The sequence below is a fragment of the Phocoena sinus genome, chromosome 11 (genome assembly GCF_008692025.1).
Source record: "Phocoena sinus isolate mPhoSin1 chromosome 11, mPhoSin1.pri, whole genome shotgun sequence".
Classification (NCBI taxonomy): domain Eukaryota; kingdom Metazoa; phylum Chordata; class Mammalia; order Artiodactyla; family Phocoenidae; genus Phocoena; species Phocoena sinus.
Genome location: NC_045773.1, coordinates 37,218,527 through 37,237,516, shown reverse-complemented (window position 1 = coordinate 37,237,516; position 18,990 = coordinate 37,218,527). Strand labels below are relative to the sequence as shown.

Sequence of the window (18,990 nt, the reverse complement as noted above, 5' to 3'; positions counted from 1 at the left end):
GAGCATCTATTTTGGGGAAAACAGGACAGAAGTCTCAGGGATCCAGCTCCAGGGAAGGAGAGTGTGCACTCTGGTTTAGAATCTTGACCCTGCCCCTCTCTAGCTGTGTGGCCCTGACAGCCCTTCTGAGTCTCAATCCTCATCTGTAAAATGAGGCAATATTGCCTGTTTTGAGGGTGGTTGCAAGGAAGCACCTGGCTCACTGGAAGAGCTCCAGAGATGGGGCTGTTAGCAGCAGTAGCAGCCCAAACTCAATCTGTCAGCACAGGCAGGGCCCTAGTGATCACCTGTCCAATCCCTTGGTTTTTTACACAAAGACCTCAAAGTCCAGAGGGGAGAAATTTTCACAGGCCATGCAGCCAGCCAGAACCATAATCTCCGTCCACCCAGGCAGCTTTGCATCATAGTGCCCTTCCTGTGTGTGGCTTTAGCTCCCCTCATCCAGCAAAACCCTGAAAATGAGTACTGGGGCTTCTGAAGAAGCAAGCAAAGATTTTAAAATACCTCTAGAATGTCTTATTTGAGATGCCTGGTTGATCCCCTTAGGGCAGAGGGTGTGCTCAGCCTATCTGGCTACTTGGCCCTAATGTGCTGTTTGTCTCCAGTCCCTTTTGACGTTCTTGGTACTTTGGTGCCAACTGTGTGGCCCCCTGGGTATATAAGGACGCCACCCTGCCCCTGGAGCCTGGGCCTGGGGTTAGGAAGGGCAGAGAGGGCAGGGAAGAGGCATGGTTGGTTTTCAATATAAGCCTTTTTTGTACTCTGACTTTGAAGCCAAAGCATTACACTGAGCATGTACTACTTTGATAAAAAATAAAATTGGTATTGAAAAGTAAAACTCTGCATGTCATTATACATTTCTCAAAACCCGTAGAATGTACAAGCACCAAGAGTGAACCCTAACGTAAACTGTGGACTTTGGGTGACAGTGATGTGTCAACGTAGGTTCATTCATTGAGAAAAACGCACCTCTGTGTTGGGGGATGCTGATGGCAGGGAGGCTGTGCAGGTGTCGGGAAAGGGGGTTTTAGGGAACTCTACTTTCCGCTCAATTTTGCTATGAACTTAAAACAGCTCTAAAAAGAGTCTATTTATAAGCAAACATAAATAAATAAAAGTAAGACTGACAAATGCAGAGAATAGTACCCTCCTCGTGGTGTTTGCAAGGATTACATGATCTAATGGACATAAAGGGCTTAGCCTGACCCCGGTGATTGCTCAATATGTGTTGGCTTTTGTGTTTTATTCTAAAGCCATCTCCGTCCCGTGGTTCCCTCTCAGGTGCCACTCATGGGAGGAAGATGGGAGAAACAGGCCTTTCCCATCCTTTATCTCAGGATGCTGAGGCACCAAAGCCTTTGTCACTAGCTCAATCACATGGTTTAACTGGTGATGCAACAGCCAGGCCTCTGGGGACAGTTTCTAACCTCTGTTGGGGCTGAAGTTTACACTCAGTCCAGACTCCTGACAGGTACTGAGCACCTACTTTGTGCAAGGTCCTATGCTCAGCCCTTTGAAGGTTTCCCTCATCAGTCCTATGAGGTAGGCATCATGCTCCATTTTGACAGATAAGTAAACTATGGCTCAGAGAAGTTGACTAGTGCAAAGCTGCTCAGCTCTAAGGACAAAGAGAACAGAGCTGTTTTCTCATCCATTAGGAAAGGAGACACAGGAGGTGAGCATTCAACCAACACACCAGGGACTTCTTGGCCTGTGGCACTCAACCATGCCCTTCAGCAGCCTCACGAAGATGCCACCTTGGAGAACAACATCTTCTTCCCAGAGGGGCTGGAGCAGCCCAGTGGCCTCCACCAGGTGTTGGGACACCTGCCCTGAGGAGGGATGAGGAAGCGTGCCAGTTCCCCCTCTTAGAGGGCCTGGGTTTGTAGGTGCTGGAGCAGAAAGCCTGATTCCCCCTGGCCTACCACATCCTTTTTAGGCAGCTCATGCCTCCCTTTGTGAAGCCCTTGCCTGCTGCCTCCTCCAGGTGAAGGGCAGATGAGGAGGAGGAACTCTCCTGGAGGTCCAGACCTTCAGTGTGGTAGCTGGGCACAATCTGGGAAGGCCTCCTGCAGGTGGTATGAGAAATAGGCTGCAAAGGAGGTTAAGAGAAATAGATGAAGGGAACCACAGGAAGAACCCAAACTCTGATTTCCCTCAGCCTCCTTAGAACTGCAGATGCACCTCTCTCTCCTGCTGCTCACTCGTTTGCTCATTCCTTCAGTTATTCATTGAGCATCATGTGCTGGGCAGGAAACAGGGTCCTGCCTCATGTTCATAGGCTCTTAGGAGAGACAGCCACACAAAAAGCCTTACAATGTGACAAAGGCTACAATGAACATGTTCTGGGACCCCCAAAGGCTGCTTAAGAGGTTAGAGAATCCAGGACAGTTGACATGTAGCTCTTGAAAGTCCAGACTTATGTTTCTTAACTCCCAAATATGCTTACAAAGCAAATGAATGCTTTTTATAGGAAAAAGATGTTACTTTGATCTTAAACAATGTTGAGTTCCCCAGTGTTGTGTTTGTAAGCCCCACATCCAACTATGGAACATTTTTTTCTGGATCCTAGTGGATCTTAGCTCTTTTTTTTCATTTTAAAATTGTGATAAAGTATACACAACATAAAATTGACCATCTTAACCATTATAAGTGTACAGTTAAGTGGTATTAAATACATTCATAACGTGTAACCATCACCACCATCTGCCTCCATAACCTTAAGTCTTTTCATCTTGCAAAACTGAAACTCTATACCCGTTAAACAATACCTCCCCATTCTCTACTCCCCCCACCTCCTGGCAACCACCATTCTACTTTTCTGTTCTATGAATTTGACTAGATACTTCATAAAGTAGAATCATACAGTGTTTGTCTTTCTGTGACTGGCTTATTTCACTTAGCATAATGTCCTCAAAGTTCATTCATGCTGTAGCATATGTCAGAATTTCCTTCCTTTGTAAAGTTGAATAGTATTCCAGTGTATCTAAATACCATTTTTTGTTTATCTGTCTAGCTGTTGATGGATACTTGGGTTGCTTCCACATTTTATCTATTGTAAATAATGCTGCTATGAACATGGGTGTGTAAATATCTGCTTTTGTTCTTTTGGGTACATACTCAGCAGTGGAACTGCTGAATCATATGATAATTCCATTTTTAATTTTTTGAGCAACTGCTATACTGTGTTCCATAGTAGCAGTACCATTTTACATTCCCACCAACAGTGCACAAGGGTTGCAGTTTCTCCACATCCTTGCCAACATTTCTTATTCTTGTTTATTTCATTGCTAGCATATAGAAATACACAGTTGTGTATTGAGTTTGTATCTAATTTTCTGAATTCATTTATTAGTTCTGACAGTTTTTTGTGTGGAATCTTTAGTGTTTATCACATAAGGTCCTACCATCTGCAAACAGATTATTTTACTTCTTCCTTTCCAATCTGGATGCCTTTAATTTATTTTTCTTGCCGAATTGCTCTGGTTATCAATTTCAGTACTGAAGTGGCAAAAGCAGCCATCATTGACCTGTTTCTGTTGTTAGAAGAAAATCTTTCAGATTTTCACCATTGAGTATGATTTTTGCTGTGGGTTTTTCATTTATGTTTTTTATTATGTTGAAGTAGTTTCCATCTGTTCCTAGTTTGTTGAACATTTTAATCATGAAAAGGTGTTGAATTTTGTCAGATGCCTTTTCTGCATCAATTGAGATGATCATGTGCTTTTCCCCCTTCATTCCATTAATGTGCAGTGTTACATTGATCGATTTTAGAATGATGAAACATCCTTGCATTCCAGGAAGAAATTGCACTCGGTTGTGGTGTGTAATCCTCTCAATATGCTGCTAAATTTAGTTTGCTAGTATTTTGTAGAGGATTTTTACATCAGTGTTTATAAGGGATAGTGGTATGCAGTTTTCTTGTAGTGTCTTTATCTGGCTTTTGTATCAGGGCCTCATAGAATGAGTTAGCAGGTGTTCCTGCCTCTTCAATTTTTTGGAAAAGTTTAAGAAGGATTGGTATTAGTTCTTCTTTAAATGTTTGGTAGAATTCACCAGCGAAACCATGAGGTCTAGGGCTTTTCTTTGCTGGAGATTTTTGATGACTGATTCAATCTCCTTACTAGTTATAGGTCTATTCAGATTTTCTATTTCTTCATTATTTAGTCTTGGTAGGTTTTATGTTTCCAAGGAATGTATCCATTTCATCTAGGTTATCCAAGTTGTTGGCATATAATTATTCGTAGTAATCTCTTACAATCCTTTTTATTTCTATAGAATCGGTAGTAATATTCCCACTTTCATTTCTTTTTTCTTTTTTAAGTACCAAAGATCTTTATTCTCAGGTCTGATACTGAATCTGTGGCTTCAGATAATGTCACTATTTTGAGAATTATCTTCATTCTTTGCAAGTCTTGAGCCACAAAGTTACACCTTATTCTCATGACAAGATAAGTGAATCAGGCTGGAAGGGGATTAAGGAGGTACACTGATGATAAAAGCAAAGGGGAACACACACTTTTAGAAGCATATTGTCCCAGTTACCTTGAAAGTTAAATTTCAGATTAATTTACAAAAGTAGTGACAGTACCATGATTTAAGTGAAAATCAACACAAGTTATACCTTAAAAAATAAAAAAAAATCAATTCAGAAATGCTAAGTCAGGCAAGCATGCAAAATTCAAAGTATTAAAAAATGCAACCGGTTGCCCAAACAGATATATCCCTCAGAAAAAGGGATATGAAAATGCTAAACAGAACTAAAGGAATTAGAAGCTGAATTAGCAGACCAATTCCCTCATTTTATAAATGAGGGCAGACATTAACTGGCAAAGCTTACTCAGCTAGATTAAGGGTGTATACAGATCTAATTCCTGGTGCTATTTGCAACTACACATATCTAAAATACAAGGAGATAAATATCTGGAACACATTAGGCCCACTGATTTAAACAAAACAGTTCAAAAGTGGGGGTGAAGTTGTTGAAGTTGTTATTATAGCATAGCAGCACATTATACATATGTAAGATATTAAATGGCAAGAAAGAATCTCTTAAGGTTTTAATGCTCAGTTAATACACAATCAAGTTTCCATCCAATTTTCTGATGTAGAGCGAACTGTACTAGCTTAAAAAAAAAAGTACATTCTTCAGTGTTCTTCTACACTTTTTTTGGCCTATCTTTCAAAACTGAGCACTGGGTATTTTTAATGTAAGTAATGTGATGTTTTATATGTACATTTTAATTGCACATTTTAGGAATAAATAAAATCCATATTTCAGTAACTGATAGTGTATTTATAAAATGAAAACCTCTATCAAAATACACTTTTCACTGGGAAAAATAAATAAAACAGACAAATGGATCTACACAAAGTAAAAATTAACTTTGGTAAATTTCAGTGTAGGACAGTCCATAACAAGCTTATTTGCCCTTACTCCCCCAGAGCTGATCATCTTCCAACTTAAGATTTTAAAAATATTTTTAAATTGAGATTATTATGTTGACATTTGTTTCTCATTCCACATCATCTTCAGCCAAGCTCTGAGCACTTACAATTCTCTGACTAATTGTTGGGAGCTTAGTCAGAAGCCTCTGGAACACTGGTGGTGGAAGAGTTTGCTGCCATACTTGCAGTAACTGCTGTGGCTGTCCACACACAGCAATTGCATTTGTCAAATGGTCCACACTCTTCTCATATTCACCTTGAGCTAGTAACTCTTCACCAAGCTGTATTTCTTCAAGGAAGAATTTCGGAACGGCTCCAGCATCTTTAAGGTCAGGTAACTTGGAAAGTCCAGCTCTCTCTTTGGCACGCTTCTGTTTCTTTCTTCGTTCTCGAAGCCTGTTCTTGAAGTTGGGGTCACTCCGTCTCCTGCGGTCGAAGTAAATGCAGTACCCAATGAAAAGGGCCCTGCACACACCGGCGGAGATGGCGCTGTTCCGGCCCTCCATCTTCTCTCCAACGAGGCTTCTTTTCTTCCCGCAAAGAAGCTGTTGGCTCAGAACCCTCAGAGCAGACTCCCACTTTCATTTCTGATTTTAATAACTAGAATATTTTTTTTTCTTGTTCAGTCTAGCTAAAGTTTTGTCAGTCTTATTGATCTCTCAAAGAACCAACTTTTGGTTTCATTGACTTTCTCTATTTTTCTGTTCTCTATCTTCTAGGTCCTTACCTTGCTGTGGGTCCTTTCCCCAGAAAACTGTCCATACATATCAGAGTCTGCATACACATTCAGTCTTCACAGACCCCCTGAAACCCAAGGATCTCCATTTACAAATTTTGGTGCTGAAGGGCTTAAAATTCCAGTGGTCCCTGAAAGATTAAACTGGGTAAAGAACGAGGCAAGCAAAGGGACCAGCACTGACAACTCATCAGGCACTGAATCAGTGAGAGCCTCTTGAACTTTATTGTGGTAGGTTGGGTTGGGACCTGAGCATCTGCATTTATCAAAAGCTCCCAGGGAGGCCAGGCTGTTTGTTCTGGTCATGGTTTGAGCAATGAGACTCAAACAACCACACCCCCTCTAGCTCTGCTTCTCAGGTAAGTTCCCCTCTCCATAAAAGGCATCCCCAGGTAGGCAGGTGTCAACCTTGACTCCTCCCTTCTCTTAACCCCATTTTCAGTTGCCAAGACCTGAGATGCCATTTCCTAAACATCTCTGACTCCATTTGTCCATTTGTACCCCCCTCTTCAGTTTAGTTCACCAACGTCTCCTGCTTGGACTGTTGTAGAGGTCCTGTTACCCCCAGGTGTGATCCCCAACCTCCACCTGTGGTGCAATTTCAAATGTAAGTTGTCTTAAACTTTTCTTTTTTCCAAAACAAAAACCAAATTTATTCGGCAGACATTTTAATTAAGAAATCCTATAAATTAGGACCACCACAATTTCAGACACTCCAGTGTGAAGTGTATGTCAATAGCTACATCAGGAGAATGAACGAGACATCGAATCTTTTTAAAAAATTAGTTTAACTCCCTTAAAGTTTGGGGGTGGCACCTTATTTAAAGTGCTTTCAAGTTTCATATGGGTAAAGCCAGCGGTTTCTCCTCTTGGAGAGTCACATTTAAGAAAACGGTTTTGGTCACTCACAAAGAGCTGGTGGCAAGAGGAAACTGAGGGGAGAGAACTCATGAAAGCTCAGGCCCAAAGCTCCATGGAGAGCCAGAACAGAGCAGAAAAACAGCCAGGGTCTCATCCACGCAGTGCAGACATGAGAAAGGGTGGAATACAAAAGGCCGGCCAGGAGAACAGAAGAGAGACTCGAGACTGTTTATGCCTGTTTCTGAGAAAGCTCATGGAACAGCCAAGAGTGGCCTCACAGGAAAAGGAGGAGTTCTGGATAGAAGGAAAGCACAGAAAAAAACAAATAACTCTCCTCACACAACCCTCTCCACCTATGTGTCCTCTGGAGACTCCAAGAGGTAGCAAAGTACAGACAGGGCTCTTCTTGAAGCAAGAGAAAGAAAAGACACAGGGGTGAGTTAGCTCTCCCAGGAAGCCCACAGCCTTCCACCTAAGCATGTCTTAAACTTTTAATGTGACTTACAAGAGCCTGTGTGACCCTACCCCTGGTCATATATCTAGCCTTGTTTCTTTGTATCTTACTCACGCAGTTCCTTCCTCTTGGCCTTTACCTATCCTGTTCCCCCTACTCAGAATCCTCTTATCCATCTTTCACCCAACTCCCACTTCTGCTCCTGACCTGACTTGCCTATTCCCTCCCTCCTTTCACCCCAATCTAGGTTGGGAGCCTGCCTGGCCAATCCTGTCTGAATTAGGGCTGTTGTGATGATATCCAAAGCCCCTGAAGCTCCTTTAAGCAAAACAAGGACCTGATTGTAAGGAGAGAAAGGAGGTGGGTATTTTTTGGACTCCACAGCCGGGAACCCTGGTCCTTTCTTCCCTTTCTCCTTTGGGACTCTCAGCCCAGTGCCCTCTGACTGTTTACTTCATAGCTCTCTGCATCTTTGAAACTTGACTCCAAGTTTTGGGGCCATAAAATCCAATTGTAATTAGGTATTCTCCCTGGGCCAATCAGCTACTGCTAGGGAACTGACGCATAGTACAAACATACTCTATGAGCCTCATTCCTGAGTGGGTGGGCGGGCGGTTTTGGAAAGGGGAGTAATGGCTTAGTAGACACCAAAGGTGTCTCCTGCGACCCTTAGGGTATTTACCCTGTGTTTCCCTTTTGCAGTGGTGTAACTGCCTTCTATTGGTCTGCCTCCCCCAGTGGGCACAAGCTCTTAGGACAGAGGTGAAGTTGTATAACTCTGTCTACAGGGCTGAAACAGAATGGCCCAATAAGCATTTGTGGAATGAAGTGCCAAGAAAGCCCAAAGAAAGGACTGGCCTTCAGGTTCATGGAGGCATCACAGAAGAGGTGACGTTTGGGCCAGGCCTTAAGCAGAGTAAGTTTACTAACTGGGAGTAGAGGTTGAGCAAGAGGGAATGGTGGCCCTGAGGCCTGAATTGGTGCAACCACATGTTACTGAGCACCCAGTGATGAACAATACATTGAGTGATGTTATGGGAATAGAGTTAGGCCTAGAAATGTGTAAGAAGTAGCTGAAGAGGAGATTAGACTCCTGGAATGTCGAACAAAATGTTTCCTCCTTTGAACCTCTGCTGATAGTTGGTTCTCACAGGAGTTAAGAGTGTACTATAGGGCTTCCCTGGTGGTGCAGTGGTTAAGAATCCGTCTGCCAATGCAAGGGACACGGGTTCGAACCCTGGTCTGGGAATATCCCACATACCGTGGAGCAACCAGGCCCGTGCGCCACAACTACTGAGCCTGCTCTCTAGAGCCCGTGAGCCACAACTACTGAGCCCACATGCCTAGAGCCTGTGCTCCACAACAAGAGAAGCCACCACAATGTGAAGCCCGCACACCACAATGAAGAGTAGCGCTACCCCACTCGCCACAACTAGAGAAAGCCCACGCGCAGCAACAAAGACCCAATGCAGCCAAAAATTAATTAATTAATTAATTTAAAAAATATATATGGTAATTAAAAAAAAAGACAGTATTATAATTATGTTTGTGTGTCTGTATCCTCCAGGAGCCTCAGGGCCTGTGTGCTTTTCATCTTTCTATAAAAAATCCCCAGGGTTTTGTTTTGTTTTGTTTTGTTTTAATTGAAACTGAATCCCCTCATGGCAAATGGGGGCTGTGGACAACTCTTAATATTCTGTTCAATACATGTTCATGGAACCCACTCCTGTACCAGACTTTGAGGCTACTGAGATGGACCAATCTGGTCCCATCTGGAAGAGTCAAACACAATTCCAATAAGCGTGAGGTAGGTGCTATCACCAAGATAATTGCAAAAGTGCAGCTGAGTCTGGGGAATCCCAGCCGATCTCATGTAGAAGTAAGAGCTAATAATTCCTCTAGAAGGAGATGGTGGAATTGACTTAAAACAGCAAAGATGTTGGCCAAAATTTCTCTGAACTAAATAAACCTGCACATACGTTTAGCACTTTGAAAGTTTGTTTATAGCCATTTTTCTCATTTCTTTCTCACCATTGCAAGCATGTTATTCCCATTTTACAGATGAAGAACCCATCTCAGGGAGGTTAAGTGATTTGTCCAAGGTCATACAGAATGTGAGAGGAGCTGCCTCTGCCTCCCTACCACCAACCCTAAGGAAGAACCCCTCACTGCTTAGAGGAAGTTTCAGATACTTCCAAGGTCTCTACAGACCTCGGAGTCTGTAAGTGGGGACCATTCTTCCCACCCTATTCAGAAAAATGTGTATTGATCACCTACTACTTGGAAGGCATCATCCCTACTCCCTTGTTGGAACCTACTCTCAGAAAAGCACCAGCGTAACAGTCATTTACCTGTAGATTAGTAAACACTTTGTCTTCTCACTGTGCAACGTGAGTATATATATATATTCTTAGATCTGTGACTATATATATTCTTAGATCTGTGTTCAAATTCTAACTCCACCAGTTACCAGCTATGAGATCTCATGTAACTCAACCTCTTTGAGCTTTAGTTTCTTTCATTTATTTATTTTTTTAAATCTTTTTTTTTAAATTTATTTGTTTATTTTTGGCTGTGTTGGGTCTTAATTGCTGCACGCCGGCTTTCTCTAGTTCTGGCGAGCAGGAGCTACTCTTCGTTGTGGTGTGCAGGCTTTTTTTAAAAAAATGTATTCATTATTTTTCCTTCGTTGCTGTGTGCGGGCTTTCTCTAGTTGTGGCGAGCGGGGGCTAACTCTTCCATGCGGTGCGCGGGCTTCTCATTGTGGTGGCTTCTCTTGTTGCAGAGCACGGGCTCTAGGCGTGCAGGCTTCAGTAGTTGTGGCACGTGGGCTCAGTAGTTGTGGTGCACAGACTTAGTTGCTCCGAGGCATGTGGGATCTTCCCTTCCCTGGGCCCGAACCCGTGTACCCTGCATTAGCAGACGGATTCTTAACCACTGCACCACCAGGGAAGTCCTGGTGTGCAGACTTCTCTTTGCGGTAGCTTCACTCGTTGCAGAGCACGGGCTCTAGGCACGTGGCCTTCAGTAGTTGCGGCACATGGGCTCAGTAGCTGTGTCTAGCAGGCTCTAGAGTGCAGGCTCAGTAGTTGTGGCGCATGGGCTTAGTTGCTCTGCGGCGTGTGGGATCTTCCCGAACCAGGGATCGAACCCGTGTCCCCTGAATTGGCAGGCGGATTCTTAACCACTGCGCCACCAGAGAAGTCCCTAGTTTCTTTTAAATTGAGGTAAAATTCATGTAACAAAAAATTAACCATTTTAAGTGAACTACTAAAAAAGAATGTATGTATATATATATATACATATATGTATAACTGAATCCCTTTGCTGTACAGCAGAAATTAACACAACATTGTAGTCAACTATATTTCAATAAAATAAACAACACAGTGGCATTTAGTACATTCACAATGTTATGAAATCACATATCTAATTTCAAAACATTTTCATCACCCCAAAATGAAACCTCATACCCATTAAGTACTTATTCTCCATTGTTCTCCCCCCCACCCCTTTTAGCTCCTGGCAACCACCAATCTGCTGTCTGTCTCTATGGATTTCCCTGTTCTGAATATTTCATATAAATGGAATCATACAATATGTGACCTTTTGTTTCTGGCTTCTTTCGCTTAGCATATTGTTTTCAATATGTTGTAGTATGTATCAGTATTTCTTTCCTTTGTATGGGTAAATACCATTTCACTGTATGGATATAACACATTTTGTTTATCCATTCATCTGTTGATGAACACTTGGGTTTTTTCCACCTTTTGGCTATTGTGAATAATGCTACAATGAACACTGGCATACAAGTATCTGTTTGAGTCCATAGTTTCAATTATTTGGGGTATATACCTAGAAGTGAAATTTCTGGATCATTTTGTAATCCTATGTTTAACTTTTTGAGAAACCATTAGTTTTCCACTGTGGCTGTGCCATTTTACATTCCCGTCAGCAACACACAAAGGTTCCAATTTCCCCATATCCTCACTAACGCTAGTAACTTTCTGGTTTTTTTTTTTTTACATTATTATTTTATAATAGCTGTCCTAATGGGTATGAAGTGGTGTATCATTGTGGTTTTGATTTGCATTTTCCAAATGATTAGTGATGTTAAGCATCTTTTTATGTGCTTATTGACCATTTGTATATCTCCTTTGTATATCTTCTTCAAGTTCTTTGCCCATTTTTGAAGTGCCTTGCTTGTTTTTGTTGTTGTTGAATTGTAGGAGTTCTTTATATATTCTGGATATCAATTCCTTATCAGATACATGATTTGCAAATATTACTTCCATTCTGTGGGTTGCCTTTTCACTTTGTTGATAGTGGCTTTTGATGTACAGTGGTGTTTCATGAAGTCAAATTTGTCTATTTTTTCTTTTGTTGTCTGTGCCTTTGGTGTCATATCCAAGAAATCATTGCCAAATCCAAAATCATGAAGCTTTTCCCCTTTGTTTTCTTCTTAGAGTTTTACAGTTTTAGATTTTACATTAGGTCTTTGATCCACTTTGAGTTAATTTTTGTATATAGTGTAAGGAAAGGGTCTAATTTCATTCTTTTGGATGTGGATATCCAGTTTTCCCAGCATCATTTGTTGAAAAGACTGTCCTTTCCCCCACTGAATGATCTTGGTATCCTTATCAAAAATCATTTGACTAGGGCTTCCCTGGGGGCACAGTCATTAAGAATCTGCCTGCCAACGCAGGGAACATGTGTTCGAGCCCTGGTCCAGGAAGATCCCACATGCCATGGAGCAACAAAGCCCATGTGCTACAAGTACTGAGCCTGCACTCTAGAGCCTGTGAGCCACAACTGCTGAGCCCGTGAGCCTAGAGCCCATGCTCCACAACAAGAGAAGCCACTGCAATGAGAAGCCTGCCCACAGCAATGAACAGTAGCCCCTACTCGCCACAGCTAGAGAAAGCCTGCACACAGCAACAAAGACCCAACTCAGCCCTAAATAAATAAATAAATAAATTTATTTTAAAAAATCATTTGACTATATGTGAGAGTTTATTTCTGGACTCTATTCTATTCCATGACTGTCTTTATGCCAGTACCATACTGTTTTGATTACTGTAGTTTTGTGTAGTAAGTTTTTAAATCAGCTTTTTTTTTTGTTTTTTTTTTTCAAGACAGTTTTAGCTATACAGCGTCCCTTGAGATCCCATATGAACTTTGTGATGGATTTTTATATTTCTGCAAAAAATGTTGGGATTTGATAGGGACTGCATTAAATTTGTATATTGCTTTGGGTAGTACTAAAAATCCATGAGCACAGAATGACTTTCTGCTTATTTGTATCTTTAATTTCTTTCAGCAACACTTTAGAGTTTTTTTTTTTGTGTGTGTGTGTACTAGTTTTTTTCTCTCTTTAAGTTTATTACCAAGTATTTTATTCTTTTTGATGCTAGTGTAAATGGAATTGTTTTCTTAATTTCTTTTCATATTGTTCAGTGTTAGTGTATGAATACATAACTGATTTTTGTGTGTGGGTTTTGTATCCTGCAACTCTGCTGAATTCATTTATTAGTTATCACTTTTTTAAATTTTTTGGTGTGGACTCTTTAGAGTTTTCTACATTTAAGATCATGTCATCTGTGAACAGAAATAATTTTATTTCTTTTTCAGTTTGGATGTCTTTCTTTTTCTTGGAGAGAATGGAATTATTCTCTGTAGAAATTTTTAAAAGCATCTGTTTCTATAACATCTGTCTATTGTCTTGGCAAGTGTACATGGTCATTTATCAGGTACTACAGTAAATCTGTGCTGCTTCCCTAGAAGTTGATCAGCAGTATCCTTCACACCCTCCCAGGACCACCCCTGAAATTGATCCCTTCAAGACCATGAAATCTGGGAGCAGAGCTACAGGCTACTTTTCCACTCTCCAGAGCAGTCATCTGGTGGTTCTTACCCAACCTTATGCTGCTCCTGAGCTCTGGTCCTTCTGCTTAGAATTGTCCTTCCCTGAGTCTTCACATGCTTCTCTCTAGCATTCTTGGCATTCAGATTTCAGCTCACAGGTCGCCTCATCAGGGTGGTCTTACCCAATTCTTCCCTCTCTAGACAGCCTCTCTCCCATACAGGTCTCTGGTTTTATGTTCTTTTCAGCACTTATTAGAATTTGAAATTATTTTTTACTATTTGTCTCCCCTATTTAGAAGGTAAACTACTTTAGGGCAGAGACCTATAATCTCTTGTTCAGTGCTAGATTAGCATCTGAAATACAGTTCGGGGACAACAAACATCTGAATGAACATCCAGATGGGATGGGTTTTTTTTTTTTTTTTGGGATGGGTTTTTATTAGTTTCACTTTACAGACCAGAGTACTCCAAGCTCAACTTTAGTATAGTTCTTCACTTCAGTGCATGGTTATAAGAGTGTCCTGTACTCAAACCCCACCCCTTATGTCCCAGCTTCAGTTTTGCCATCTTAAGTGGGGTGATACTTATACATGCCTCATTATGTCGATGTGAGGATCAAATGCATTAATAGCTCTAAAATGCTTACATATATGCTTGGCACGTCTTATTAGTATTCCCCAGCATCCAGCACAGTGCCTGGTACAAGGTAGGTACCCAATAGGTAATTGCTGAATGGAGAATTTTATAATGCAGCAGCTTTGCCAGGTCTTCAATAGATGCTGGGGTGGATTTTTTTTTCAAGCCTCCCAGAGATTATAATCTAGTATAAGAGAAGCTGTGTACAAGGTGAAAGTTAAAAAACATCCCAAGAATAGGATGGCTGGGCTTCCCTGGTGGTGCAGTGGTTATGAATCTGCCTGCCAATGCAGGGGACACAGGTTTGAGCTCTGGTCCGGGAAGATCTCACATGCCATGGAGCAACTAAACCTGTGCACCACAACTACTGAGCCTGTGCTCTGGAGTCCGCGAGTCACAACTACTGAGTGTGTGCACTACAACTACTGAAGCCCGCACGGCTAGAGCCTGTGCTCCACAACAAGAGAAGCCACTGCAATGAGAAGCCCCTGCACCGCAAGGAAGAGTAGCCCCTGCTCGTAACAACTAGAGAAAGCCTGCACGCAGCGACAAAGACGCAACACAGCCAAAAATTAAAAAATAAAGAATAGGATGCTGTCAAAGAAAGTAAAACAACTATCTGTCACCTTGGAACCTGGTTCAGAGTGATCATGTTTTTTGACATCCAGAAGTGGGAGTGGGTTGGAAATGTGGCTGGTGGAAGAAGTACTGGGCTGGTTTTCATGGAATGAGGAGGAGGTTAAACAGGTGAAAGGAAGAGGGTGTTTTTCCAGGTGTGGGTTCACAGTGATGAAGAAGGCCGAGCTATAGTTTCTGATTAACAAGTCACTGGTGAGTCTTCTCTAATCCCAGCAGGAAGACCCCAGATTTTTAAACCGCACTTGAAGGCAGAGCCATCAATAGGCAGCTATGCATGTAAATCACTCTAAGGATTCCTCCCTAATATAACCCACTTTCCTACTAGTGAATTGGGGGGTAGCATGATTCCCAAAGGTGATTGTGAGGGCATAACATCATTCAAGTTGTCAGGGAATCTCCCAGAGGGCAAGGAAGCAGTGATGTCACAGAAGGGCAATGGCATCTTGGGAGGCTTCCATCATCAGGGGAGCCAGCCCTGGCCCTTGTTGCTCAACCTCAGTAACAGAGGAGGCAGGTAAGTGTGGGTGTCTCTGATAGTTGTGTATTGGGTCTTTTAGGAGAGGGGAGGGAGATAAACAATAAGACTGCTCTCTCAAGTTTCTGCCCAGCTTCACTGGTCTCTTTCTCCTCACTTTGGTCATCTTTACGGCTCTCACCTGAACCTACTTCGACACTTGAGACCAAATCTGCTTTATGTGTCACATGGGTAGTCCAAGCTAAGAAGCCAACTGGTGAAAATGTGGAGCAGGGAGAGGTCGGACCTCAGGTGATCTCAGGATTCTGAGAAAAGTGAACCAGCTTTTGAGGCATCCTTTGTCCTTTAAGATCATAGGATGAAGTTCCCTTACTTGAGGGAGCAGAGAGCCTCCAGAGCTTTTGAGCATGCTGCTTTCTATCTATGAACCTGCTGTTTCCAAATGGTTACCGAAATGTCTTTAGCCAGCTGAGCCCTTTCCTTCCAGAGGATAATGTAAATGGAAATCCATGTGTATACATGTGTGACACAGTGACAAAATTTAATTTAGGTTCAAGTGACTGATATCAGAGCTTTTCTGGAAAGTCTCTTCAGACAAGGGAGAAGGGTATCAAGGTAAAATTTCCTGAGTCTCAAAAGCCAAGGGGCTAAGTGAGAGTGGAAAATCTAAGGACATGTGAAAGCTGTGATACTTTTGGAGCACCTTCTGCAGATCTAAATTCCCATGGATAGTTTGGGAACACACACTTGTATTTGTATAATTTAATTTGTTCCAAAAAATAACTGATATCTAGAGGTGTGAAGGCCCAGAAGAAAAAGGAAGTGGGAAGGAGAAAGGATTTTTAAAAATTCATTAATTAACTTATTTTTGTCTGCATTGGGTCTCCTTTGCTTCCCGCGGGCTTTCTCTAGTTGCGGCGAGCGGGGTAGCGCTACTCTTTGTTGCGGGACGCGGGCTTCTCATTGCGGTAGCTTCTCTTGCTGCGGAGCACGGGCTCTAGGCACGTGGGCTTCAGTAGTTGTGGCACGCTGGCTCAGTAGTTGTGGCACGCTGGCTCAGTAGTTGTGGCGCACGGGCTCTAGAGAGCAGGCTCAGTAGTTGTGGCGCACAGGCTTAGTTGCTCCGAGGCATGTGGGATCTTCCCGTAACAGGGATCGAACCCGTGTCCCCTGCATTGGCAGGCGGATTCTTAACCACTGAGCCACCAGGGAAGTCTGAGAAACGATTTTTTTATCCTCTTGATTTTATGAGGAAAACAGAACCCACTTTCAGAATTTTTTCATCATCTCGTCAATGTTCACTTCTTGGGATAAGGAGGAGGAGGAGGAAGGGAACCTGGGGCTGTAGTGAAGAAAGCTGACATAGTTCACTCTTCTCGTTAACTGGAGCCCACATGGCAGTAATTCCCAACTTGAGGGAGGAGAACCTGCATCCTTAACTTCCCCCTGAGTGTCAGTGATCAGGAAAGCCCTTTCTTGTCTCCACTTTTTTTCCAGCTTCAGTTAACAGGAAACCGGACGGAAGGGGGTAAAACCTAGAGTTACATGGTGCGCATCAATTTCAGGGGTCCCTGAGAGCTGCGCCTAACCTCTGTAGGAGGCGATAGCAGTAGTAGCAATCATCATTGGCAGCATCAGCAATGACCGATCCCCAGTGTTGAGCCCCATATCTCCGCACCAGGCACTTCCATCATCTCATCCAATCCTAACAAGCCTCCAGGGTTATCCCCCGGTGAGGAATGAGGAGGAACCGAGGCTCAATTGAAGCACTGACTGGTCAACGTGCCTCTCTGGTGGCTAGCGGGGTGCAAACCCATTCTGTCGGACCCACCACTAAAACCATTCCTAGGTTTCCGGCCTGAGATTTCCGTGCCTCATTCATGCCTGAAAAAAGTTATCTGTAGCATAGACGGCTCTGTAGAGGGAGGAGGAATCGCTGTCCACCCGGCGCGGGGCAACAGCGGCCTCCGCTAGGCTCTCAGCGGAACTTTCCTGTCGGCGGCGCATGTTCCCGTCCGGGCGGCCGGGCGCGCGGGCCGAGAGGGGGACGCTTTCTGGCGCGGACCGCCAGCGGAGGCTGCGAGCGCCGCCGCAGGAGAAGACCGACGCTCAGCCGGAGCCAGCCTGCGGCGCCCGGGCCTGGCCGGCTGCTTCCCTCCACTCCAGACGCCGCTGCCGCAGGCACTGCCAAGGCGGGCGCAGAGGAACGCTCGGCCACTCGGCCCTGCCCGGCCCGGCGCGGCCCGGAGCCGCGGCGCGGGAGGTGAGTGCGGGTGCCGGCCCCCGGCTCCCTGCTCGGGCCGCCGGGACCCGCAACAATGGGGGCGGAGTGGAGACGCGGCCCGGGCCCCTGGCGCTCAGCGGCCTGGGTCAGCAAGCGGGTCCCGGCCGCCCAGGCCTTGGGGCGCTGGATCCGACCTAGGGAACTCCAGTGGCCGGAGGCTTGGCGGGGGTCTTCGCCTCCACCCGGGGCCGTGTTGGCTTGGTATTTAGAATTTTTGTAGCCGGGAAAGGGAGTTATAGGGGCACGGAGACCTAACTCTAGAGGCGTGCGCTCTTAGCGCCTGATGCAGACGCCCTGGAGGCTGGCCATAGCGGGTGGATTGGGGAGAGGATGCGTTTGGAATTCTAGGGGCCTTGGTGTGCCTGGTCCCTAAGGCGAATCGAGATGCGTCTCTCCCTGCCCTCCTCCCCACCCCCTCCACGCCCCCAGGTCCGTGAACTTGGCAGACCGGGATCAGACTGGGGAGAAAGAGTATTGAGTATTTAGCTTCTCTGAGGTAATCGGTGATTAGTTCCTGGAAAGGCAGGAGCTCAGCTGGGCACAGGGGAGTTGAGCAAAGGGCTGGATTCTCCAGGGCCCAGCATTCTGGAGTTGAGTGGTTCTCAGGTAGGGAACTTGTCGCAAGAATGTCTCGGTGAGTAGTGTTGGCTACCTTGGAGTTAGGGTGAAGCCGGAGTTGTGAATTGGAGAGTATAGAGTAGGGTTGGTAGGCTGCTGAAGTTGGAGAATTAGCTTTTTGTGGGCCATGGTGGTAGCAGCCTGTGAGATGAACAAGAGGCCTTTGCAGAGTGGGCTTCCTGTTAGAGAATGACCTCTTACTGAGGGGGAGGGGTGACTCAGATCTTAGAATTCCTGTCCCTTGTTAGTGGATGTGGCTGACTGTGTTGGTGGCTGGGCACTGAGGTAGATGGTGCTGGAAGGAGCGTTTGGGGGCTGAATTGAGTTTGTTCCTGAGTAGAAGACAGTGTGGACCATTCCTTCTTACTCCAAGTCAGAATGGTAGCTGTCATGGACAGTGTTTTAAGTAAAGAATTTCTTTGTGGTATTTGGATCCAAAGCTTTCCTCTGTTCATTTATTTTCTCCTTTGTTTTTGAATTGTGACTCATACTTTCTTTTCAGCACTATGGCTGTTGTTTATTTATGATGATAGACAAACTTAGACAGTATAATATATATAAATTCTAGGGATTTTTCAGTCCAATTCTAAATCTAAATTAAGAGCCTCTTTTCACTTATTTATGTGTCATTGTTTAATGTATGCAACTCTAGAGAGGGATGTGAAAACTCTAACAGTTCATGTTGTTAAAAGTTCTTTATATCCCTAAACTTCATTTTCTCCTACTACCGTGAAGTCATTACGTTAAATCTGTTAAATCTTAGTGACCGTCATTTTAACTCTCCCAGGACATTATCTTCACTAGAAGTGTTGTCTGTCTGGTCTGTACACTGTGTCTCATCTGTATCATTGAAAGGCAATGTGCAAATTCCAAATAGCTGAGGCCTGCATCTGTGCACCAGAGCTCTCTCTATGTAGTATTCAGGCAAAAGTTGGTGTGTTGTCTATAGATGAGATATCAAATCTCATATGAAA

General features: G+C 43.8%; 2 protein-coding genes and 1 long non-coding RNA gene across 3 annotated transcripts in view; 1 reads left to right on the top strand and 2 right to left on the bottom strand.

The window, feature by feature from the left end:
* Positions 1–4,315: 4,315 nt before the first annotated feature.
* LOC116761585 lies at positions 4,316–18,816 on the bottom strand. The gene is made up of 3 exons (XR_004352062.1): positions 18,807–18,816; positions 13,521–13,527; positions 4,316–4,397 (listed from the first exon to the last, which is right to left on the bottom strand). It is a non-coding gene; the product is annotated as an uncharacterized LOC116761585 (long non-coding RNA).
* LOC116761584 (mitochondrial import receptor subunit TOM20 homolog) lies at positions 5,276–5,958 on the bottom strand. Its single transcript, XM_032647474.1, has one exon. The coding sequence runs from the start codon at positions 5,952–5,954 to the stop codon at positions 5,517–5,519; it is 438 nt and encodes a 145-aa protein (XP_032503365.1). The 5' UTR covers positions 5,955–5,958; the 3' UTR covers positions 5,276–5,516.
* RAD54L2 (RAD54 like 2) overlaps positions 17,186–18,990 on the top strand; it is an 87,689-nt gene continuing 85,884 nt past the window's right edge. Inside the window, exon 1 of the mRNA XM_032647465.1 lies at positions 17,186–17,377. The gene's annotated coding sequence lies outside the window, so the exon portion shown is untranslated. The remainder of the gene's footprint in view (positions 17,378–18,990) is intronic.